This window comes from Terrapene carolina, unplaced genomic scaffold (genome assembly GCF_002925995.2).
Source record: "Terrapene carolina triunguis isolate 2854851 unplaced genomic scaffold, T_m_triunguis-2.0 Scaffold62, whole genome shotgun sequence".
Lineage (NCBI taxonomy): Eukaryota > Metazoa > Chordata > Testudines > Emydidae > Terrapene > Terrapene triunguis.
In genome coordinates this window covers 49,204,479-49,230,467 of record NW_020664413.1, presented here as the reverse complement: position 1 = coordinate 49,230,467, position 25,989 = coordinate 49,204,479, and the positions used below count along the sequence as shown (strand labels likewise).

The window sequence follows — 25,989 nt, the reverse complement described above, 5'->3', positions numbered from 1 at the left end:
GTCCTTTCATCCAGTGGAAAGGGGAAGAGTAGGGGTGAGACTCTCACCCAATGTATCTTTTTCCTGAATTTCTGTATTTTTCCATTGGGGGCTGGCAGCCATGCAACTGAACAGCGACTAAAGCAGATGGTGTTTTACCATTTCCTGTGTTTGTGCAATGCTAGATTACGATGGTCATTTAGTATCTCTGGGCAAGCCAAGATGTTTTCCCTGTTAAGTGTAGCTCCTAAGTGTAGTCGTTGCTAAGCAGCTGGGCCCTCACTGTCCTTCAGAGCCATTCATCCTCCAAGGGCCAAGTAGTGCATGCAAGTCCACCTGTACCACAGTAAGATGTGCTAATGATTGCTTTTATAGACAAACACGGCAGGATAGCCTCATTGGATAGTGCTGAAACAGGCAAATTACTAGAGCTAATCAACAGATTTTTAATATTCTTATTCTTGTTTGTTCTTGTCATTATAAGACAAGGAAGTTATTTCCCCATAAATGAAATTCAAAACTGATGAATATGAACATAACCTCTCTCTTATTGGGTATATAAAAGCAATTAAAAAAACCTCACAAAATATTGCTGATTTCCAGTAGCTGACAATGTAGCACAATGTTTAGAAGACATATAAGAATAATTTTTTGTTAGAAAAATTACAGTAGAAAACAGATTAGTTTCTTTGCCTTTTTCTAGAATTCTGAGATGTTAACTAATGATTACTTAACTCATGTTTTCGTCTACTGGTAGTATTTTTCATTCAGCATATGGTTAGTAATCATCTTACAAGTACACCTCTACCCCGATATAATGCTGTTCTTGGGAGCCAAAAAAAAAATCTTACTGCGTCATAGGTGAAACTGCATTATATCGAACTTGCTTTGATCCTCCGCAGCGCGCAGCCCCCCCCCCCCATCCCCCCGGAGCGCTGCTTTACTGTGTTATATCCGAATTTGTGTTATATCGGGTCACGTTATATCGGGGTAGAGGTGTATGTGCATGTTCATTGTGAATGTTTCTATATGCTGTAAATCTAGCCATCTTTTCATAGACTATTATTATGACGACAATTCCCTGTGTAAGACTTCAGGTCAGAGTCTTATCTCAGTTATACCAGTGTAAATCAAGAGTAACTCTATTGTAATTTACTGATTTACATTGGTGTAACTGAGATTAGAATCTGTCTCTTAGATTTTAATTCTCTATAACATTGCTAGTGTTTTGTGAAGTGATGCTAGTTCATACACAAAAAACAAAGTGTTGTTTCTGTGCTATCTGTAAGGCACATAAACAAATAAAGAGGGAGTATACATAATTCAGCAAATTGTAGAGTAGCTTTACCATTTCCACTATTTGATAATTTCAGAGCTATTGTAAGCAGTCTTCTTTAAACATTTTGCGGATGGTCAGTCCAAAAAAGAGGCATCAGTGTTGAATTTGTCCCTACTCAGAGGAGCAAACAGTTCAAAACTTTAAAAACATATATTGAATGGAGATCCTCTACAATTCTGTTTCAACTCAGCACTGCTTAGGGTGAGCAGATAGCAAGGGTGAAAAATTGAGATGGAGTGGGGGGTAATAGGCACCTATATAAGACAAAATCCTGAATATTGGGACTGTCCCTATAAAATCAGAACATCTGGTCACCCTAGCACTACTCTGTGTGTGTGTGTGTGTTCTTACAAACTATCTATCTATATCTATATCTATATATATATATATATATATATATATCACTTAATTTTGAATTGGCAGTCAATCCAATAGGGAATATTATACATTTCTAATCCCCAACCATTTATAAAAATAAACTAATTTAAAATATTGCATGCAACAAACAAAACTAGATATCTAAAGTGTATACTTATATATAAAAACATTCTTGGTCTGATTCTGATCTCACTTACTCTGGATTTTTATTGGTGTAACCAAACTGATTTAACTGAGGTTTCTCCTGATTTACACCAGTATAAGTGAGAGATGAATCAGGTCCAAACTCTTCAAAAGGGAATCTGCTGTCAACTGAAATATTCTTAGCTGGCCTAGCAGCAGCTTTGTGGGATGGATGGAAACAGGAGACCTAGGGTGACATCTTGGCTCCACTGACTCACGAGGGTCAAATTTGACATTAGTTTCAAGAGCTGACTCAGAATTCTTAAAATTCGGGTTGGTGAAGTCAGGATGTTGAAAGAAGCTGGCTGGGTTCTGAAAGAAGGTTGAAACTCAGTGTGGGCAACTCTCATGATTTCATGAACCTTGCAATACCTGGTGTTTTTCTTAAAGCTTTAGCTCCTGAAGTGAAGTGTGAGAATCCCAGTTTAATTATTTTTTTTAAGTAAGTTTCTAGTCCTCATGGTTGCAAAGTTTGAAAACGTGAATCCTAAAGACTCAAAAACCAGAAGGAAAATAAAAAGAACTTATGATTTTTTAAATCTCATGATTTTGGGGGCCTGACTCATGATTTTTGAACGGCTATGTGGCACCCTCAGCTGTTTTATAGAATGGCAAAAACTGTCCCAGTGAGAACCACACATCCTTCCTTCCCATTTAGCAGTAAAATTCAACACAGAATGGCATTAGTGCCATTTTACCCAGAGACAATATTAAAACACCCTTAGAATTCAGCAAGGTGTGTCTTTCAAAAATATATATTTCAATTCCTTTATACATTTTCTAAGACCCACCGTGGATCAGTGTTTAATCTGTGTTCTCTATGAAACATTATCTATGCATTGGCCTCAGACCAACTTTTAACTTTGTATCCAACACTTTTTTTGGTGCTTAAAAAATGAACCAAATCAGCAGCAAAGATTCACACTTCCTTTGCTTCTTGAAATCAGTTTGGAGATATACCTATCTCATAGAGCTGGAAGGGACCCTGAAAGGTCATCGAGTCCAGCCCTCTGCCTTCACTAGCAGGACCAAGTACTGATTTTGCCCCAGATCCCTAGGTGACCCCCTCAAGGATTGAACTCACAACCCTGGGTTTAGCAGGCCAATGCTCAAACCACTGATCATGACATAAATCATGACATAAATACATCAGCTCAAATTCTTTTGGTCACACCGTTGCAGCCCCATTGATAAAAAGGAATGGATACAAGGATGAAAGTTGCTCTAATGCTAATGCACAGATAGTGTACAATACAACACCTAGACAAAATGTTGATTTGGGGTGCCTTTGCAAAAGAATAAAGGAATAGGAAAATACTGTTTGTGGCAATACGTGTTACTAAACTCTAAGGATATTTTTATGTTGTATTTGGCATTAGTGCTATTTTACCATTTTAGCGGACGTTGCTGCATCTTACGTCTACATGCCAAGCAGGGACGCATGTCTCTCAGGGGCAGACTGTGGCTGTTTCTGTGCAGATTCATAGAGTTAGTGAGAACGAGTACAAGCAGTTCTCCCATTCCTAATGCCCGTTCATGGGGCAGCCACAATCAGAGTGGGGAGAGTAAACACTGCATTAAGGCAATGTCTACATTACAGGCACTACAGTGAGCACAGCGGCAGCAGTGTCATAGTATAGACACTTGATACAGTGACAGAAGGGATTGTTCCATAACTGTAATAAATCCATCCCCTCAAGAGGTGTTAGCTAGGTTGACGGAAGAATTCTTCCATTTACCTAGCTGCATCTACAGTAGGGGTTAGGTCAACCCAGCTACATTGCACAGGGCACAAACATTTTCATTGCCATGAGCAATGTAGCTATGTTGACCTAAGGTTTAGATGTAGACCAGGCCTAAGACAGTGCTAGACTTACCAAAGGGGAAAGGGAAAGTGAAGTGAAAGTGTGGCCATGGATCATTCTTTTCCCCACAGGCCAGCAGAGCACAGCAAACTCGCACTGAGGGTTGTACACTGAACTTGTTCAAAGGGGGGTTGAGTTCCCACCCTGCTAGAGCTTCGGAGGTGGTCCTGCTCTGTACAGCTCATTCGTACCCCCTTCCAACACAACCAGTGGAATCTGTCTCAGCATTTTATTAGTGTGATACTAATGGTTGAGTCATTATTTCCACTGTGAATCCTGTTTTCCAGGGTTTATAATTCTTATAAAAATGTGCTTCACTATGAAACTTGGCATATACAAGGTCTCTGCCCAGGAGCAAATTCTGATTTATACAAAATTTTGCTGACATCACTCCATCTCGATTTTTCACCCTTGCTATCTGGTCACCCTAAGGGGTGGGAGGTGGGGGGAAGTTTCAGCATTTCAGTCCCTTTCAGCATTCCTGTAGTTTAAAAAAGGAAGTGAAAGGCTAAGTCACTGGAGTTTGAAATGGGGCTAGTACTTTTCAAAAGGATTTTTACTATAAAGATGTATTTCCAGCACATGTTGTGCTGTATTGGCTTCTTTAGATAATATAGTAGGCTGAAAATCTATGTTTAAATCAATACATATTTGTAGCATCCATCATAGTAAATGCTGTAAATGCACATTGGGCCACATTCTATCCTGACAGAACTCCAAAAAAGTATGATCTCACTTGTACTAGTCTAAATCAAGAGTAACTCTACTGATGCCAATGGAATTAAACTGACATAAATGAGATCACAATCATGCCTGAGGAGTATAGTCAAGTCAGAATGTGGTCAACTGACTTACATGTGGGGTTTCGACTAAATAGGAACTACAGAACCTGGTCCCAGATCTACAGACTTGGATTTGGTGAGCCTGATTGACTTTTCATTTATACTTCAACTTTCACTGTCAGCTGTCAGTAATGAATCTGCATATTTTGAAGAAGATATAAAGTGGATAAACAAACTGTTAAAGAACACTTTGGATCTCATGTTCTAGCATATCAATCTGCTTATGTGAGAGGCAAGGTGGGTGAGGGAATATCTTTTATTGGACCAACTTCTTTTTGTTGGTGAAAGAGAGAAGCCCAGACCTGAAGAAGAGCTCTGTGTAAATTCAAAAGCTTGTCTCTCTCATCAACAGAAGGTGGTCCAATAAAAGATATTACCTCACCTACCTTGTCTCTCCAATATCCTGGGACCAACATGGCCACAACAACACTGTGTATTAATATTTTCCTTAAATAAACATATGCAAAAAAACCTGTTTGTATAATGCTTTAGGTTGGATATAAAGTAGAAGAAGCAAGGAATCTCAAAGGCGATGCTGACAATCCATTCTTAAATTCACTTTGATAACCCACATATTGCATATATCTTGCTAAATTATATGGTTTGTATGTGGTGCAATGGTGTGAGTTAAGAACAGACTGTCCAAATTAACTGTGAATGCCTTACTTTTTGCTAGAGTACACCAGTTAGTTACATGGCAGTAAGCTTTTATGAGCAGTATGGTATATGTACATAAGGTATTTATTTAGAGGTACATTTCTTTATAGTGACTCTTATGCAGATATACAGCTCACTTACGCTTAAAGTTTTTCTTTAAAAACGGAAGCAAAATCTATGGTGTTTAAGCATACTGAAGACTCTTTTTTGTAAGATCTAGGCACATGCCTTTTCAGTATGTAAAGAGCCTATAGCTTTGTAAGTATTTGCAAGTACAGTGTAGATACCAGCTGGGATATCATAATTAAGAGATCCTTTTGAACAGAAAGGATAGTGTTAGTTAAGTTCTAGCAGAGATATGAAAGATGGAATAAGTTTTCATCCATGATGTATCCATAGTAGGCTTCAGAAACATTAAAATACTGTAGTTCTCTCAGTAGCTGGCAATGGCAATCCAAAAAAGCATATAATATTTGTATACTATTAACCAGTTAATACCATGATTATATTAAGCATCTCTCAGTATTTTACTCCTTGCACAGGATCCTGCTTAATGAAAAGTCAGCGTTAAGAAAAGGCAAATTATTAAACATTTTACATAATACAAGTCACAGTACTTACAATACAGTAAACAAAGTATGTTGATTTTGATATGTACTGATAGGATAACTGAACAGGCAGCCATGCATATTCCTTGTAATCATACATGGTTGAAATATTTATTACAAATATTACTTCTGAATTTTTAATTTGCTTTTTGCCCCACTAATGTTTTGCAAAGCTACACAGAAATATATAAACAATGTTCAATATATTTCAGTTATTCATCAATACAAATCTGCTGAAAAATTTACCTAATATATTTAGGAAGTAATATTTTTCATATATGGTAGTAATAATCTTTGTATTTTTAAGAATATGATTTTTTTCAAATGAAAAAATATTGACTGGAGTTTTTAATAGTTTCAGAGACATATGGATTGATTCATAATAAAAGAGAGTTGCTACTTATTTAAGAATGGCAATGCTATGTTTCAGTACTGCTGCCTATAATCACTAGAAATATATCCTCTTCAGTATGTGAGGAGATATCCTCTACAGAGTGGTCAGATAAATCAGTTCACCCTTGGCTGTAACAAAATGCTGTCTAGTGACTTGTGACAGACAGGGCTTTAACCTCTGACAGCTAGATTCATTGTTGGTACAACAGCCAATCATCGGTTTTGACGACACAAGTCTAACCAAAGTTGGAGTATAAAAGCCCTCTTGGAAAATATATGATTCACCATTGTGGCAAGTTGTTTCTCGGATTATACTTGCCTTTAGGGATCTATCTAGTACTGAGAGAAAAAAAAATAAGAAAGCAAGGAAGGGAAAAGGCTGCACTGAATGTGAGATCATGCAAAAGCTACAAATCTGTGTTTATATTTACCTGTTCATGCTGATTATACTTGGTCCAGTGGCTCTTAATGACAGTAGTCAGCCAAAAGAGAATGGAGAAAAAGATGAACTATGCATTGCATGTACATGGAGGCAAAATACGAAATCTTCCAGAATAGAAGCCATAAAAATTCAAATCCTCAGCAAACTTCGTCTGGAACAAGCTCCTAATATTAGCAGGGATACTATAAAACAGCTTTTACCCAAAGCTCCTCCATTGCAAGAACTGATTGATCAGTATGACGTCCAGAGAGATGACAGCAGTGATGGTTCTTTGGAAGATGATGATTATCATGCTACAACTGAGACTATTATTACAATGCCTACAGAGTGTAAGTAGTCCTGCTACTTTAATATCACACTATTCTACTGATAAACAGTTGTCCTAGTGCTTAAGAGCAACAAATCTTGTCTCAGTCTCTTCTAACAGGCTGCTAGCAGAAGTATGTAAGAGGGAGGGAGAAGAGCATATTTTTAAATAATTTGAATCATCATCCAATGACCTCACTGTGATCTTTTATTTTATTGTACTATTTTCCTGCTCCCTTATAACATATACAGTAATAGTCCGTAGAATCTTGCCAATTGCCTAATATACTAAATAAGATTTGGAGTTTGCTGACCTCGGTATTTGCAGTATTCAAGGTATTTTCTACAGTAAATTTAGGCAAGTACAAAGAAATCAGTGCAAATAATTAGGTAATTATAACTCTTAGCAAGGATTTTATGGGCCACCACTTTTTAAACATTGCACTAGAAACTGACAAAAAATGTCATTTAGAACATTACAACCACTTAACTATAATACACTGTAACAAATGCAAATAAAGGTTTAAATATTTGTTTCCTCTGCTGATCTCAGAAGCTAGCACCCCCCCGCCCAGCTAACAGTAAACAGTGAAAGTAAACTATATATTTAAAGTAAGCAGAAGAATGATGGACATTTCAACATCTAAAATCTATGTATATCTATCAACTCCAGTAGTTGTGTCAGGGAAGAATGAAGGCATTTACTGAATGAGCAGATTCTTAGTTATCTTCTGAGTGCTAAACATCTGCCATGACTCCTATCAAGTATCTTTTGCACAGCTAATACTATAGTATCTTATGTTCTTAATCAGCTAAAGTATTTGGCTATGGCAGCTGCTTTTCAAAATAACACTTATGAATATGATGACAAAAGTTGAAAAGAAGACAGGGCATATAAGGCGTAGATATATTACCAGCAACAGAGATATATAGTACACACACCTAACAGAATATCAGCTGCTGTTGCTAACTACAACATGTACACATTTATAGAAGTTAATTGACTATAAAATATATAGGTTAAATTAACAGTATAGGATACTTTATAGCAATACTGAATGTATTACAGTAGCTTGATCATGATGATGTAGGTAAAGGCCAACTAACCAATGTTTATAATTGAGCCTACTATTACCTAATTCTTCTTTGCTGATTGACGAAAGGTGATCTATGCTCTGTTTATTTGTCACTTCACAATTCACTCCACTCTTCATAGACAGCCTTAAAAAAAAAAAATCACCATTTTTAGTGTATTAGAAAAGCAGATATCTGAAGAGATGAGGTTATGAATATTGGCGCTCTGCACCATGCGAGATTATTACTTTGCCCTCCTATCCCTTAACATGGACAGTTTTATCTGGGTCTAATAGATTTTGCACCTATAGTGTATACCGAGGGTAGTTAGATTACTACAATGAAAACACTTTACCGTAATATAATTCAAACCAAAAGAAATAAAGATCCCTAGATTAAAACTAGTTTAACAACAGATAGTTTGATCATAAAACAAAGGAGGGGAATGTAGGTGTTACTGTAGCTTGAACACAGCTGCCTCTTTTTATATAATATTCTGGCACAAATGATAAAGTTTGATAAATTAGAAACATCTATAACATCACAGAAGTGTCTAGTTAAAAAGTACAGGTTTGCTGTTCAATGTGTGTTTGTAAAGATACTGCAGGAGTTGAATGCCAGAAAGGTGTTAATAGTTAGTCATTCTTAAGCAGAGTAGCCTGTACGCTGTGTTCAGTCCGCAGGTAATTTTTGGCTGAAGGAAGTGTTCCTGTCCCAGACTGACTGGTACAGCTGCTCAGTTAGTATAAGGATTCAGATTCCCAGAGAATTCTAAGGAAATGTTCCCCTGCAGCCTTTTTCTATCTCAATATTCCCCATCATTTTTTAATTTCAGCATGTGCTCACCCCTTAGCTAAAGAAATCAAAGTAAACAGCTTACATAGCATAAAGATCCTACTAGATTTAGTTGGAAAATGGTAAATCTAGCTTAAAACGGTTGTTCAGAAAATGACCATCAATTCCTTGTGATAATATGCAGTAGAACCTCAGAGTTATGAACACCTCGGGAATGGAAGTTGTTTGTAACGCTGACAAAACGTTATGGTGGTTCTTTCAAAAGTTTACAACTGAACACTGTCTTAATACAGCTTTGAAACTTTACTATGCAGAAGAAAAATGCTGCTTTAAACCATCTTAATTTAAATGAAACAAGCATGGAAACAGTTTCCTTACCTTGTCAAATCTTTTTTTTAAACTATCCCTTTATTTTTTTAGTAGTTTACATTTAACACAGTACTATACTATATTTGCTTTTTTGTGGTCTCCGTTGCCTGATTGTATACTTCCAGTTCCAAATGAGGTGTGTAGTTGACCAGTCAGTTCATAACTCTGGTATTCTTAACTCTGAGGTTTTACTGTATTACTTCTAGATGGCTTAAAAATTTGAGGCACAATGAGTCTGTTAATTTCAGTTAAATAATGCCATACAGTACAAAACCCACAAAATCCAGAGTCCAGAGTTTATTTTATAATGAATTAAGTTACATGCCACTTTGCAACCAATATTCCAGTGATAAGATATCTTGCCAAGATATACTATGCAGGTTGGATATTTTTTCTGATTTGTTTATGCACATTCCTTTCTGCGCCTAGGTCAGTAATCTATTCTTTCCATTCATTTATAGCTGATTTTCTTGTGCAAATGGAGGGGAAACCAAAATGCTGCTTCTTTAAGTTTAGCTCTAAAATACAATATAATAAAGTAGTAAAGGCCCAGTTGTGGATTTACTTGAGGCAAGTCCAGAAACCTACAACAGTATTCGTGCAGATCCTGAGACTCATCAGACCCATGAAAGACGGTACAAGATATACTGGAATTCGATCTTTGAAACTTGACATGAACCCAGGCACTGGTATTTGGCAGAGTATTGATGTAAAGACAGTGTTACAAAATTGGCTCAAACAACCCGAATCCAACTTAGGCATTGAAATCAAAGCTTTTGATGAGAATGGACGAGATCTTGCTGTAACTTTCCCAGGACCAGGTGAAGATGGACTGGTAAGTTCTACTGGAAAAATCCCACAGAGACTTTTCTTATTTTATAGACCTGTTTACAAAAGTTGGAATTGGAAAGCATGTTTTATGTTATATTGAGAGGAATTGGAAGCATTGCCTAGGGGTTAAAATATAGGAGTGGGGGTTAAGAGAAGGGTTCTGTATGCCCAGTTCTGCAACAAACTTGCTCTCTGACCTTGCGCAAATCACTTAATCTCCCTGTGCCTCAGTTTTCCCATCTGTAAAATGGAGGTAATACTACTTTACCTAACTCAAAGGGATACTGGGAGACTTCATTACCTTGTTTGTAAAGGGCTTTGATATTCAATGGAAGGTACTAGAAAAGGGCAAAATATTTGTTATCAAATCCAGGAGTAAAGAAAAGAAAAGATATTAAAATGCTGCTTAATGAAAAGTTATTTTTAACATATAGTAAAAAATGAGGGCTCCTGGGTTCCTGCACTTGAGAATAAGGTGCCTCAAATCTTGTACTGCTGACCAAGTTCTTGCATTCAAAATAAAAGGGAGCTTCTTCTCTCTCCGAATACATGTATTTGCTGTTAACTATAATGGGAATTATGCATGCACAGAAAGGAGACAAAAGACCACCTCACTATGAGTCTTGAATTAAGGATATCTTTATGTAATGATGGAACATATCATGCCATCAATTTTTAAGTGTTTGAGTAAGTCAAGAGATTCTGCTTAAACATCAATGGCACAATTTGCTTTATGTTTATGACAAAGTACAAGGCTAATTGACAATACTGTATTTGATTATACAACTCACTCTTCTAAAATTACAGTTCTGAATATGTAGTACTTTTTATGCCATATTATTTTCAAAATTACGTCAAAGCAGTCAAGAACCCAAAATAGGCATCTTTTTTCTTTTTGTTGGAAATCTAAATAAACAAAATAAATTTGAAAGTGTTGCAGTTAAACAAAAATGGTAAAGCATTTCCTTCATTGTTAACAATCTTTGAAAAGCAATAATTGCCTACAATCTGCTCAAGTATATTTCTGAACCTATTATCTACACCAATAAAGCAATACTTATCACTAGAACCCTATCAAATTCACAGGTGTGAAAAATGTGTCATAGACCTTGAAATCTGGTCTCCCCTGACAAATTTGGCTATTGTAGGGGGCTCGTGGTATTGCCACTCTTACTTCTGCACTTCCTTCAGAGCTGGGTGACCAGAGAGCAGTGGCTATTGGTCAGACGCACAGCTCTGAAGACAGCACTGTCACAAGCTCCGCAGAAGGGAGGGTGGCATGGTATGGTACTATCACCCTTCCGCACTGCCACCAGCAGCAGCGGAGAAGTAAGGGTGGCAATACCACACCATGCCACCCTCCTTTCTGTGCTGTTGCAGTGGTGGCACTGCTTTCAGAGCTGGGTTCTCAGCCAGCAGCCACCGCTTTCCAGCCACCCAGCTGTGAAGCCAGCACAGAAGTGAGGGTGGTACTACTGCGACCCCCCACAATAGCCTTGCAATCCCCTTTTGGGTTGTGATCCCCAGTTTGAGAAGGGCTTTACATGTTTATATTTTTAAATACATAATCATGATTTGTGACAACACAGTGAAATTCAAGATTTAAATACCCGTAAGCATGAAATTCAAGATTTTTTAAACGGCATGACCATGAAATTTACCAAAATGAACCGTGAATTTGGTAGAATCCTACTTATCAGTAAATTTATAACTTTTAAACAAAATCCTGTAAGAATATTATTTCCCTCTTTCACTATAATGCATAATGTGCTTGGATAAATCTAAATACTTATACATTTGATTTTTATATATTTTCTTAGCAATGTAATACAGTCATATTAGTTTAAAGAAAAAATGTATTGTGAAAGTTTGATTAAAAATCCAACAGAAAAAAATTCTCATATTCCTACTCAGTTGGAATAGGCCAGTTGTCTCCTCTAGTGCTTCAAACACAATCATGCATACAAATATCAAGTACTGACTGTATCAAGAATGCATGAAATCATCCCCTTCTGCAGAAAGTCACAGAGGTGGAAAAAAAGGTCTCAGTTTCTTTCCACTCATGATTATGTTGCAATCATCTTCTTTCCTCAGCAGAGGGGTTTGATCTGCATGCCTGGGATAAGAGAGGTGGTCTTGATAACTATGGAGTCCAAGGGTCTGCATGGAATTCCTTTCCCAAAAGTGTGGATCATGGGTCATCCACACATGTGCTGGCCCTCTGTGCCACTCTGAGCTTCCTTGGCTGTATGACTCTCTCAGGAGCTTCTCTTGCAAAACCTGTGCATAGTTTCAGCCCCTCTGAGAGAGGTGAAAGGTATGGAGTAGAAATACAGGAGTAGGATTGCTAGAAGCAGTATTCGTTTCCCCCCACCACTTCCAATAGTATTTTCACCAGTTAGGCAGGGTAGCATCAACTCCTTCAACTTCTTCCCTCCTCTGGCTAAATAGGAGGCCCTTCTCAATGCCTGCTGAGCCTCAGCTGCACACTTTATGTGCAGGGACATCTGCAAATTCTTCAGGAAGGGGGAGACCAGAATGTTAGCCTACATGTTTTCCCTTCTGCAATTTTTGGAGCTCCTTTTTTGTGTGTGCATGCATGCTCTTTTGCATTCTTCTATGTCATGTAGATGGAGGGAGCTTTTGGCCCAAAGTCCATAACACTCATCAAAGTCCCTCCTATCAGCTATTTGGGATGATAATGTTGATTTCAGAAAAAGATGCTCAGGAATGGTAGCTACTGAATAGTGGGGAAATCCTGTTTCTTAGTATGAAAAAGAAGGATAAACCTTGAAAGTGGATGAAGTGTACCCAGGGACACCTAGAAGAGGACATACCTTAAAAGAAAACAACACACCACTGTCACAGGATCAGAGCATTCCAGAAACTTTTACAAATATTATTTGAAAATATTAGTTTAAAACAATCTGCATGTCTGAGACGTTGCGTATTTTTCATGTCTCAATTTGTCCCCATAAATGTTAAATTCTTCATGTATTAATAATATTTCCAATTGTTTTCCTTTCCCCACACAGAATCCATTTTTAGAGGTCAGGGTTACAGACACACCAAAAAGATCCCGTAGGGATTTTGGCCTTGACTGTGATGAACACTCAACAGAATCCCGGTGCTGTCGCTACCCACTGACTGTGGATTTTGAAGCTTTTGGATGGGACTGGATTATTGCGCCCAAGAGATACAAAGCCAATTACTGCTCTGGAGAATGTGAATTTGTATTTTTACAGAAATATCCACACACTCATCTTGTCCACCAGGCAAACCCTAGGGGTTCAGCAGGCCCCTGCTGCACACCTACCAAGATGTCGCCAATAAACATGCTGTATTTCAATGGAAAAGAACAAATAATATATGGAAAGATACCAGCCATGGTAGTAGATCGTTGTGGGTGCTCATGAGCTCTTTGCTAGATCCATTACTTCATAAAACATGGAATCTACCAAAAAAAGTTCTGTCCCCTCTGCAGTTTTGCAAACTGAATTTATGTACGATAGGCTATCGCCTACATCCAACAGGGTACTGTGTGGTAAATATTCAGTACAACACAAGCTACAGAATGTGAACTAAAAGACAATATATGCAATGGCTGGTTTTTAAACCAGTGAAAAAGATAAGCTACAATCAAAATCACCGGATTTCTCAATGAATTTCTTATACTATAAGGGAATCAGTTTTCAGTTATTCAGATACCAAAATCATATACAGGTTTCAACATATACAAGTAGACAAAAGCAACCTCCTTGTCCTCCAGAGAACGAATTTCATCACAGCTTCATTTAGTATTGTATTTAAAAAATATATACTGGTACATTTAGGATTGTCACAATACCACCATCTGAATTGTCCTTAAACACTTGAATTTTTAGTGCAGAAACACAAAATTGATAAGATGAAATTCCACAAAAACAGATAAATTCAGAAATTTGGGATGGCATAGTGTATGCATAATGTTTCCATTCCTTTTATGATTAGTCTGTTAGTAATCAATATCAATGGTGCTATCACAGTAGGCTGAATAAAAATAAAAGCAGTTATCAAGCTGAAAGAACACAGTACAATAATGAATTCCCCCTCTCCTCAGGTACAGTAATATTCCACATTCATATGAAATAGGTATTTTTTAAATTTAAAGGTGAATCATTTTCTTGACCTAGTGATATCCTCAGAGAGAATGCACTGCAGTAAGACAAAAGGCAGTGGAGGAAAAAAAAATAAAATATGAATATCATAATCCCAAATTATAACCTGCCTTTGCAACATTACAGTTTGCACTTTGGTAAACCAATGCAAATAATTGGTTGCTACAAATATTGTAAAAATATATACATAGACTTTGATATAATAGAATTTGTGTAATATGTATACATCATTATTTTGTAAATAAATGTTTCTTTTTTAATTTACTGTCGGTATATGTTTATGGTAAGAAAGATTCAAATTAAGCTGTACTTTAGTATATACAAATACATATTTGAGCAATAAAAGCAATTTTGGATATCAATGCAAATAAATAGTAGATAAAATAATGGACATAGCAACAAAGTAATCCATAGGATGGTTATGCTAATTTTTTTATATTGTGCGTAAATGATGGGTGTTTACACAGTTTTTATGGGTTACTGTTTTCATTTTGATCAACCACTGATTTTCCATACTTTTAATGTTGTACCCATTTAGGATGATAGTACCAAAACCTCCTATTTCATTAAAAGCATTTTTCATAAATGTACAAAAATTTACAACAAAACATTACCTTTATTTTATAAATGATATAGCAAACTGATTTCCACGCATTACTGTTTATTTTGCTACCATAATCAAAATTAGAAAGCTACCTATTTTCTAGAAAGTGAATTTAGTTTCAAATGTGAAAAATGAATAATACAGGCATTGTTAAAACAACATAATTTCTGTTAAAATATTTTCATTTTTTGTATGATGCAAAAGGTTGCACGTTTTATTCGTTATTCTGGCTTTCAACTTACATTTTTCTGTGTGAAATTACAGTAAAATATCAAGTTGTTTGTCTTCTTTTTCCCTTCCCCTTTACATTTATATTTCTGTAAAAGTCTAGGTAAATGTTTTGTATCACTATTTTCTATTTAAGGAAAGAATTTAAAGTTTGTTTACTAAGATTTAGGACTTGAAATACCTATCTTCTAGTGCTACTGAATGAAATTCATTATTGAACTACTGGGCATATTACTAAAATTGTTGCCACAGATATGCATCTCTGTTCAGTTTCTGTCTATCTTAATGACTGTGTTAGAATCCTAGGGCTTTAATTTTATCTTCAAATTAGTTTACCAAAATTGCAGAGACTACTACACAACTTTAAAAGTGTCTATGTTTTTAGAATCTGAAGTATTGCTGAAAGCAGGCAGAAAACTACAAATTAACTGTGAAATGCTAGACTCATTGATGTCAATGGCAAAACTCCCATTGATTTCAGTGGGGCCAGGATTTCACCCTCAGGCTTCAATCCTGTAAACACAAAGTACATGCAACTTTACCCATGTGAATAATCCCATTGAGATCCATGGGACTACTCATAATGTGTGTTTGCATTAAATGATATGAAAAGACATTTGAACTATTCGAGCCAGATCTTTAATTTGATGGCAGTTTTGCTACAAACATCAGTGAGAATAGCATCAAGCCTTTAAAAAAAAAAAAAAAAAAAACCAACCCCCCCCCCCGAAAATTCATATTATGAGTTTTCCTCTTAATATGCATGTCTCAGAACCCCTACAAATGTCTACTCTAGCTGGTCCTGTGCCTTGAAATTCAGCTAACTTTATTAGACTGAAATTACATACACCTGGTATAGTTCATTTTTGCCAAACATGACCAAGAACACATTATTATAAGGCAGTACTGATTTGCATATTGTTTATACAATGACCTTATGTAAGTGGCAACATTTGGAACGTGCACTGTGTATATCTTGTAGAGTCCTTTAGTGCTTGTCAATCCCCCAGTGCGACAGTGAGCTTTTCCAAATTTTCCAGTACACTGTAGAACAACATAAATCTACAATCACACACAAAAACTACATTAAAAGAACATTATTAGGGTTGGAAAGTCAAGCACTCAAAAATTAGGAAATGCCAGAATTAACCTTAAATCGACCCCCATGTGAGTATGCATTGTTAGTCTTTAATTACATGTTCATATGCTGATTTTTCCACAGGATGCCTGCTTCATTCAGTGCACAGAATGGACAGTGCTCACTTAATGATCAGCTATTCCATATTTTGTTTTCTCCTTGTTGTTCAAAGTGTGGCCCCAGAGTCTATTTACTGCACTATTCAAACCCTACTCAAGACAGAATTATTAATTTCCTCATGCTTTTCTATGGCACCCATTACTATATCATCTGAATACGTCACAAATATTAATGACTTTATTTTCACAACAGCCTTGTGAGGTGAGGAAGGTGGAAATATCCCCTTTCTACAGCTAGGGAAATGAGGAGCAGAGAAATGGAGGACAAAAGTATCCACCTACTTTTGGGTGACCAATTTGAGACACCTATGACCTGATTTTTCAGAGTACTTAGCATTAGAGAACACTTTATATGTTCAAAACACAGCTCCCATGGGTTTCCACTGCAGAGGTAAATGCTCAACACTTTTGCGAATCATACCAAACAATGAGGAGCGCACAATTTTTGGTTTTGGTTTCAGTGACTTGTCCAGCATCACACAGAAACTCTGTGGAAGAGACAGCAGTAGAATCCAATCATCCAGGGCAGGATTCAGCCGACTTAATTCTGAGACCATCCTTTCTCCTTCAGCAATGTCCTGCCTTCTTCACTATACAGGAGCGACTTCCTGTTCCTGCTGCTGCTGGAGGAGGAAGAGCCTGCTGCTGGTGTTGCAGCTGCCTAGCTATTACCGCTGGGGATGGAAGGAGGGGAGCGGAATGGAGCCCTTCCTCCACCCCACCATTCCCCTACCAGTCCTGATTGCCACCTGATTGCCTGCCTCTACCCACCTTGGCGCTGCAATGGTATCATTGCCTTCAATGCAATCCCTCCCCCCTCAATTTGCATTGGGCTGGTGGGCCTCCTTCTTCTCCTTCTGCTTGCCGCCAGCTCCCCTCCCGCCCCCCCAGCACACACCTTGTAGTTCACTGCCCTGTCTTGCATGGTCCCCCTTGTAATATCCTCTCTGCCTCCGCATCTACTGCCAACACCTCTCCTGGTGTCAACAGCATCCCCACCAGGGCAGTGGCAAAAAGCACAAGCAGGGAGTCCATCGCCAGAACTATCACCACCACCAATAGGACCCTCTCAGTCAGCAAGATGAGCCCTAGCAAGAAAAAGAGCAAAAGTCCACCCTGGAAGGCTCCTTCCATGGCAGCAGCTGCTTCTAGTACAGCCCTATCAATGGCCCTGGCTCCCCCTTCATCTACCATCCCTTTCACCAGCTCTGGGGGCATCTGCCTTTCAGTCCACAGAGCAAACGCCCAGGTAGCCACAGCCCCCCATTCTCCCCAGACCTACAGCTTGAGGTATTGGGAGTTGCCAAGGTTCTGCGGGTCACCTGCTGCACCTCTGGGTCCACATGAAGGGGCTGATCCTCTATCTTGTCAACATCTATGCTCCAAGAACTGGGCCCAGGGTGCATGCAATTCTATCAGCGGGCGTCTGCTTGGCACCTTGGATCCCTGTGAGTGCCTGGACCTAGGAGGGGATTTTAACACTTCCTTGGCTGTATGGGACTGCCTCAGAATAGAGAATGCCAGGCTGTCGCAGACATCTTCAGGGATTGTCAGATGTCCACGAGAGAGGTTGACGTGACCACCACCTGGACCTCTCCACCACCTTCACTTATGTTTAGGTGGAGGACACTTGATTGTACCACTCCTGGTTAGACAACACTTACATGTCTCAATTTCACACATTGCATGCCCACTCCTCCACCATCAGGCCTGCCCCCTTCTCAGACCATCATCTTGTGGTGAAAACTGCCTTTTTGACACCTGAGCTGCTGTAAAAGTGTGTCACGTTGCAGCCCCTCTTCCAGAACATCTTACTGAAATTCTGGCTGCACTTTACCCCCACACCTCCTGATTCTTGTACACCCCATCCGTTCCCCCACAGAATTGCAGGACCTCCATGTCATCCTCCTCCTGGCACTGGCCAAAATGACCACCCATCACTCCAGGAGAAGAAAATTGGATGGGAGGCTACTCTGTGACTCTGAGGCCCATTTCCGGTCCCTTGTCAACTCACGTTTCTGGGCAGAGTTCCTCTGGGCAGCATTTACTTACTCCCTGGACGCCTCGGAGAAGCTCTGGGTGCTGTCCTGGGTTCTCTGCTTGGGGTCCCCTTCTGGTTCCCTGATTTTCAAATCTTTAACCTCACTCTAGATCCTGTTTTCTCCTCTGTTATCTGCAGCAATCAATTGTATCCTGGACTTAGTGGGTCCTCATCCTTAATTGAAGGACAAGGTCTTTAAGATATGGGTGGGCCTAGATCTGCCTGTCCTAGTACTATAAATAGTACACACTTGTGATTTCTGGATAGGACTTCCTGTTCCTGCTCCTGGTGTTGCGGCTGTGTGGGTTTTGCTGTTACTGCTGTGGAGGTGGGCGGGGAGTGGAATGGAGCCCTCCCTCCACCCAATCCATACCCCTACCACTCCTGCTGGCCACCAGACTGCCTTCCTCCATCCACCCTGGGGCTACAGTGGTATCATTGCCTTTAATGTAAGCACACGCAAGTGCACGTGACCCCCTGGGACTTTCTTCTCCTTTTTCCCTTCAGTTCACATTGGGCTGGTGGGCCTCCTTTTCCTCCCTCTGCCTGCCCACCAGCCCAGTTTGCTGCTTACTTTGTGGGTGTTTGGCTTTGGTCCCCGCTTTGGGGAGGTTCCTCCAGATACTATGCACCTCTGTGGAGTGCCTGGTTAAGCTCAACTGGGCCCTGACCAAGCCCGTCACCTTTGGTCAAGAGGTCTGTCAGGGCTGCTTGCTGAATGGCCAACGGTTTGCCATTGGCTCTAAGCACTTCCACCATCTTCTCTACAAGAGGATGATGGGGTATGTGCTTCAAAAGCCAAACTTGAAGGGAGTCCTATCAGCATATAACATGATCCTTGTGGCCCAGGACCTAGAGTTCATTCAGTCCTGCGAAGCCATCTGTTGTGTGGCCTCCTTCACCCAAGTCAGCTGGGTCAAGAGCTCTGGCTTGATGATCAGGGATCGGCTGCAGATTGGCTCTTACCCTGCACATCCCCTATTGTGTGCTCCAGGAGGTGAAAACAGCCTGGCCCCTGCTTCTCTCATATCTCAAGTGGGTCCTGTGGGAGGGCACTCCCAACCCAGATCTCACTGAGAAACAGGGAGAGACAGTCTTCCTGCTCTCAGTTCAAGTGCCTGGACCCACCATGCTTCAAAGCAATCCAGAGCCACAGTTACAGGGAAAGTTCTGCTCAGCCTGGACTGGGGCAGATCCAGTTTCTAGGGAGCATGTGTTAATGGTAGTTTCTCAAAGGTTTATGACTTGGCCAAATCTGGGCAGATTTCCATGGAGATAGCAAAAGGCACATCCCTGACACAAAGGCCACCTCTTGCCAAATTTCAGGTCTCTGTTCTAAAACATGGACACATTAGAGCTTTTTTAAAAAAAGGTAACTAGAATTTAACATGGGCAAAACAATTTACTTTTCTCTAACCTTATTCTTGGAAACAGGTGAACTGTTTTGACTAAAAAGAAAAGAAAGAAAAAACAGACTGAGGCAGACATTTGGTATGGAAAATTTCAGCCCAGGTGGTTAAAGTCTGCCATAATTGTAAAGTAAATGAAAATAGTGTCTTTAATGGGAAATATCTACCTTAATTATAGGCGATAATACTGGCCCCGCCTATAATATTAATACATAAGTTAGCAAATAGTAGTTCGTTTGTGGAAGGCACTAACAACTTAACCGACTAAACAAAGTCTCTCTCAAAAAAAAATACAGGGCTCAGACAGTATGGCAATGGGTGCTATATAAAACATTAGCTAGCTCTTTTTACGACCACGAGTAGTCAAGACCTTGGTTTTAAACCTCATTCAAAAGATGTCATCTGGAGCAGCACAATTCTTCGTAGCACCAATGTTTGACCATTGATTTAGTATTAACTCACACTGCAGAGCCACTTACTGATTCACCAACACCATTTTCTGAAGCAACTGCTCTTCAATGCAAGGTTTCCTTTCCAAGTGCTAAGACCCTAAACCTGCATTGAAACCCATGAAGAATCATAGATTATTAGGGTTGGAAGGGACCTCAGGAGATCATCTAGTCCAACCCCCTGCTCAAAGCAGGATCAATCCCCAACTAAATCCCCAAATGGCCCCCTCAAGGATTGAACTCACAACCCTGGGTTTAGCAGGCCAACACTCAAACCACTGAGCTATCCCTCCCCACAATGGAGTCCAATGGAACTTTGTGTTGGAGCCAAGGGTCCATATTAGCAGATCCTGATGCAAGACAGAAGCTCTACTTTTTGTCCCGCTTAGTTTATAAATGATCTGATGAGATCGCAATGCCAGTTGGTATGGCTGCAGGCCAACATGTGAGAACAGGAGTGAATCACAGTTCTGTCCTCTCAGTAATTTCCAGACAATCACAAAGTAAGTGATTGTGGCAGCATTTGCTGCAGTAATCTTGTTGTGAAAAAGCCATATATAGATGCAAATCTACAAGTGACTGTACAATAGGTAGCTGCAACTAGCCCTTGTATGTATTGATAAGTGAAGTAAGAGCTTTTTCATTGGCGGGTGGTTATGCCATACTGGAGGTATAGGGAAACATGAAAAAGGGTCTCCAGCTATTTTTTGTCACTTGTTAAATGTGGATGCCTACTGGGCCTCCAACGAGCTCATCACTCACTATTCCTGAATGTAGCCCAGAAGGTTCAGTCCGGGACCAATCTCATCCACCGTTATGCAGCCTGTATTCAGCAGCTAATGAGTCCTCATCTTGGTGGTTGACAAGAAAACCAACCATCTGATGAGGGGGTTGAAATAACGTAAGAAAATTTAAGACCTCAGAGAAGATGGAATAGCTCAGACTCTGCCCTACAAATTAACATCTAATACCTAAACTCTCATCCCAATACCAAATATATTCATCCTAAAACCAGAATCTTATTCTATGTCCAAATCTAGCAATGATCCTAGAAGCATCACACCCACTCTTACGATCCAGAACTTTTGATTTTTATTGGCAATCACTGTTTCCTATCAAATATCAAAATCTAATTACTTCCAATCCTGTTATTTCTCCACTATATCTAATTTATTTATTTTAGTATTTAAAGGTTAGGTCATCCCCTCCTCTTCCAAGGATGGAAAGGAACCGGATCTAATGGATCCACAGTGGGTAACAAGGAAGGCGAAGAACTTATGGTTCAATTGCATCATCTTCACCGGCTCCTGACACATGAAAGCCCCTCTGTGAGCTTAATGTGATAAGATTCTGCGTGGGCTCATGCTGGACTGGAATAGGTGATGACTACTCTCCACAGCATCCTGTGCTGTCTGTCCCACTGCAAAAATCACATCGCTTAGGGACATCATGGTGCCTTCAAAAATCTATACTATTATAGGGGCTGACTTTTCCTGGGAAGCAGTGTGGAGGCACATGATGTGCAGATGGCCATTATCTTCCCTAAACTTTTGACTCTTCCCAGATCTGCGGACTAAATCCCTGACTATTTCCTGGGATGAGCAAATGCCAATGTTCAGACACAATGATAAACTGGAAATGTAAAGTTTCTTGGGCCCTTGGCAGATTTGTCAGGCAGACAAGCTGTTCTGTCCCTACATCTTTAAACTGATATATTATGAAATTCATATCTAAAATTCAGATCAAAGTCAGACAAAAAAAGACTTCATCTGTTTTGTAAAATATTGAAAGCATGCTAGCAAAACATTAAAAATGATCTTCCTTTCCCAAGAGGCTTGTGCTGGCTTTGACCTTTCAGACTTTTCAATATCGAATATTTGTGATACTTTGAAATGGTGAATTATGTCATGCACTGTAACATTATTCAAAGGTTGCAGCATAGCACTGTGTGCCAGGTGGCCTGAATGAGAGTGACGTGGAAGGCACATCACAGACATGCTTTGAGGCTGTGGTAAGCTGCCTACTGTATGCTGTGCCATGATGCTGCTATCATGTTGTATAGCACAGGCGAGGTTAGGCCACAGAAAAAATGCTTCTTGCTTCACTGCCATTGATGACTCATACCACAAAACCATAATTTCATCTCACATTTTGAATAACAATTTCTATTCAGTTGTGTTTGTTCACACGTTGGTGGTGTAAAACATGCAAAGTGACTTATACCTATTTTGATCTTTGAAATACCAACCTTTAAAAAACTATGCCGACTCAGTTTCTAAATATTTTTCTCAAGTCATTCATGCTTGCAGGTTCTTTTTCACTTGTGACATTTTGCAATGAGGATCTGAGGAAAATGGGTAGTGTTTCCCTTTTCATACCATAATAATATTGGAGAAAGTTTGCATCTGCATCTGGACTGCATTGTATTTTACATAGTTATTTACACCTGTAAAAGTGAGAGTAAAATGCTTCCAAATCCAAATGTTTTTACATCCGATTTGCAAGGTGTAAATGTGATGTATACAAGGTGCAATGCAATGGAGAACTGGGCCAACTGTAGGTATGTGTTATTGAAATTACTCTATTTATTGGTTTGTGGACCCAAAGTCAATGTAGTAGTGTAATTTATCTACAGTTTTCTTGAATACACCTCTACCCCGATACAACCCTGTCCTCGGGAACCAAAAAATCTTACTGCATGATAGGTGAAACCGTGTTATATTGAACTTGCTTTGATCCGCTGGAGTGCGCAGCCCCGCCCTCCTGGAGCGCTGCTTTACCACGTTATATCCAAATTCATGTTATATCGGGCCGCGTTATATTGGGGTAGAGGTGTACCAGATTTTGTACTTTAATCTCCAAATGTTCAGAGATGTGAAAGTAAACATAGTAGTGCAAGACTATACAATTGCAGGCTCCAAAGAGCACAAGTTATTCCAGCTAAGTCATCTTAAATTTACTGTACTCTCAGTTGGTTGCTGCCTCTCTCTGTTGTTGGCTCCCCCTCAGCTGGCCTCTCAAAGCTCCAGAAACAAGGGTTTCTTAGGATATGTCTATACTGTAGTCTGGGGTGTGACTACAGCATGTGAAGACGTACCCAAGCTAGTTTGGATTTAGGTAGCTGGAGTAAGAGTAGCAGTGAAGCCCTGGGAGGAGGGACTTGTCACTTGAGTACTTATTCATTACTATCGTGAGTAGGGACTACTCATGGCAGTAAAGTTAAGCACATGCATAACTGCTTTCAGGATTAGAACCTAAATGAAATGAAAACCTTAGCTTTTTTTGTGATTTATCCTCACCTTTAGATATCCAACATGGCTATCTTAAGGAGGCCATATGAGAAGAGTAAGCTTTGTTTCATAGTGAAGGGCTTTTCATGCCCTCCATTTTGGTGTTATTGATAGGTAACATTTTTTTCTGGTTAGGTGGAATGAGCAATGATGAATTATTTCTTACTGTTGTCTGTTTCCATCCACAGGCTGTTTGTACAGCAATAAATTCTAGATTTAACTGTACTCTCTTCATTTCTTTCAACACTTCTTCCTTTATTTTGAGATGTTATGTACCCTGTTAATGTCTCCATATTATCTAGACTTGATAATTCTGAGACATTGCTGCTGGCCTTCCACAAAATGCTTCAGAAGATTGTAACTATTCACAAAAGTTGCTGCCCATCTATTCAAACACATTACCTTATTTATACAAGAATTAATTTGACTAAGTTTATGTTAAAAATGTACTTCTTCAGGAATCATGCAAGAGTGGGAGAATTTGTGGTTGCTCATCTGAAATTTTTCCCTTCTTTGATAGGGCCACAGATCCTCAGAGTGGGTTGTTGCCTGTCTGTAGCTGCAAGGGGCAGAATCAAAGCTGATGGAGGGACTGTCCCCCACCTTCCAGAGACACCTGCAGTTTCAAGATGGTTCTTCTGGACTCGGGACTGTGAAACAGAAAACGAACCTCTCAATCTGCATCAACACATTGCAAAAATAATACTCAACAAGAAAACATTATGGACAAGAAAAAATTAACTACTGCAGAGAAAACTTTAACCATAAGTTAAACAACTTTCCCTTCAAAGGAGGGAAAATTTTCCAGTAAGCAACCACAAAAATTCTCTCCATTCTGTCTTCGGGCTAGGTCTACAGATCCCCAATATTGGATTTTCTCAATAGTGACAAAATTCCTAGGGAGGGAACAAAATAATGCCATTGACAGAAAAGATATCCTTACTCTAAGGAATTAACACAATGTGCAGGACCTGCCTGGCAAAGGCTGCAGCCGCTGAAGACTGAGAATCTATCTTGTAAAGGTGGTAAATGTATGCAGGGATGACCAAGTTGCAGCTTTACAGATTTCATCTTGAGAGGCCTGTCCTTTCTCAGCCTAGGATGCTGCCACTGCTTGTACTGAGTGAGCCCACTGGAGGATTGAGTCTCTTTGCTCTAAATGCCTTAGCAATACACCAGTGTATCCACTGTGAGAGTGATGAATTATATAACTTAGCACCTCTTTCTTGGATGAAATTAGACCATAAGAAAACATAAGAAACATAAAAATTAGAAACATAAGAAAAACCAGGCTGTTTTTCTTATGTTCTCAGTTCTTTTACATCCATCAAAAGCCATTGCTGCTTCTTTGGATGTGGACAAAAAGACAGCAATGAGATCTCTTGTGCTTGATGAAAAATCGAATTTACTTTTGGAATAAAGGTGGGGCCCATTCTCAAAACGACTTTATCTTTGTGAAAGATGCAGCAGGATAGTTCAACTGACAAAGCTCCCAACTCTGAAATCCTTCTTGCTGAAGTGACAGCAATCAAAGAGGTAATTTCTACAGTTAAGGTACTGAGCACAAAGTTAAAATCTTAAGATGGAGCTCTAAGCACCTGGGGAGGACACAATAGCTGAACTGCTCTAATAAAGTGGCATATGCCTTTATGGGTGCATTTAAAATTGCAGACGCTGCAGAAACATGCCCTTTCAAGGTATTAGTCTGCAAGCTGATATCAAAAAACTGTTCTGTAAAAACTCGAGGATGAGATACTTTGACTACATGATTCTGAATATGTTGCTCTCTACATCAAGCTTTGAATTTAGGCCAGATCATTGAGTAAGCATGTTCATTGATTTTCTCCTAGATGACAGCATTTCACTGAGACCAGCAGAATATCCTTTTTGTTCTGGAAACTTCCTTTCAAATGCCAAGCTGCTAGATTTAAATTGCTTGGATCCTGGTGAAAAATTGGACCCTGAGCTAACAAATTGGACCTTAGACTCAGGAACAGGTGGCTCCACTGATATATTCAGGAGGTTGGGAAACCAAGGTCTCCTGGGCCAATGGGGCGGGAGCCACTAAAATCACTTCCACTGCCTCCTTTCTGATTTTCTGTATTACCCTGGTGATGAGGGACATTGGGGGGAAAAACAAAGTAAACCCTTAGGCCACTTGAACAATGGGACATCTATGCCCTGGCTCCTGGCTCCCTTTTTCCTTGCAAAGTATTGGTGAACTTTCCAGTTTGCCATGGATGCAAAAAGATCCAGAATCAGAAGTCAGACATTTCTGATGATCAGTCAGAAGGATTCATTGTGAAGACTCCATTTCACCTGAACAATTTTCTTTCTGCTCAGCCAATCAGCCTTCACATTGCTGGTTCCCTTGATATGCAAGGCTCTGATAGTCCAAAGATAGGCCTTCACCCACTGCATCAATGATGCTGCTTACTTTTGTAGATCCCTTGACCTCGCACCCCGATGGTTTACATACACCATAGCCACATA

The 25,989-nt window shown here is 39.4% G+C and overlaps 1 protein-coding gene across 1 annotated transcript; it reads left to right on the top strand.

Annotated features, from left to right (window-relative positions):
• Nucleotides 1–6,546: 6,546 nt before the first annotated feature.
• MSTN (myostatin) lies at nt 6,547–13,592 on the top strand. The gene is made up of 3 exons (XM_024197755.3): nt 6,547–7,015; nt 9,692–10,065; nt 13,097–13,592. The coding sequence occupies exons 1-3, from the start codon at nt 6,643–6,645 to the stop codon at nt 13,475–13,477; spliced, it is 1,128 nt and encodes a 375-aa protein (XP_024053523.1). The 5' UTR covers nt 6,547–6,642; the 3' UTR covers nt 13,478–13,592.
• The last annotated feature ends 12,397 nt before the right edge of the window (nt 13,593–25,989 follow it).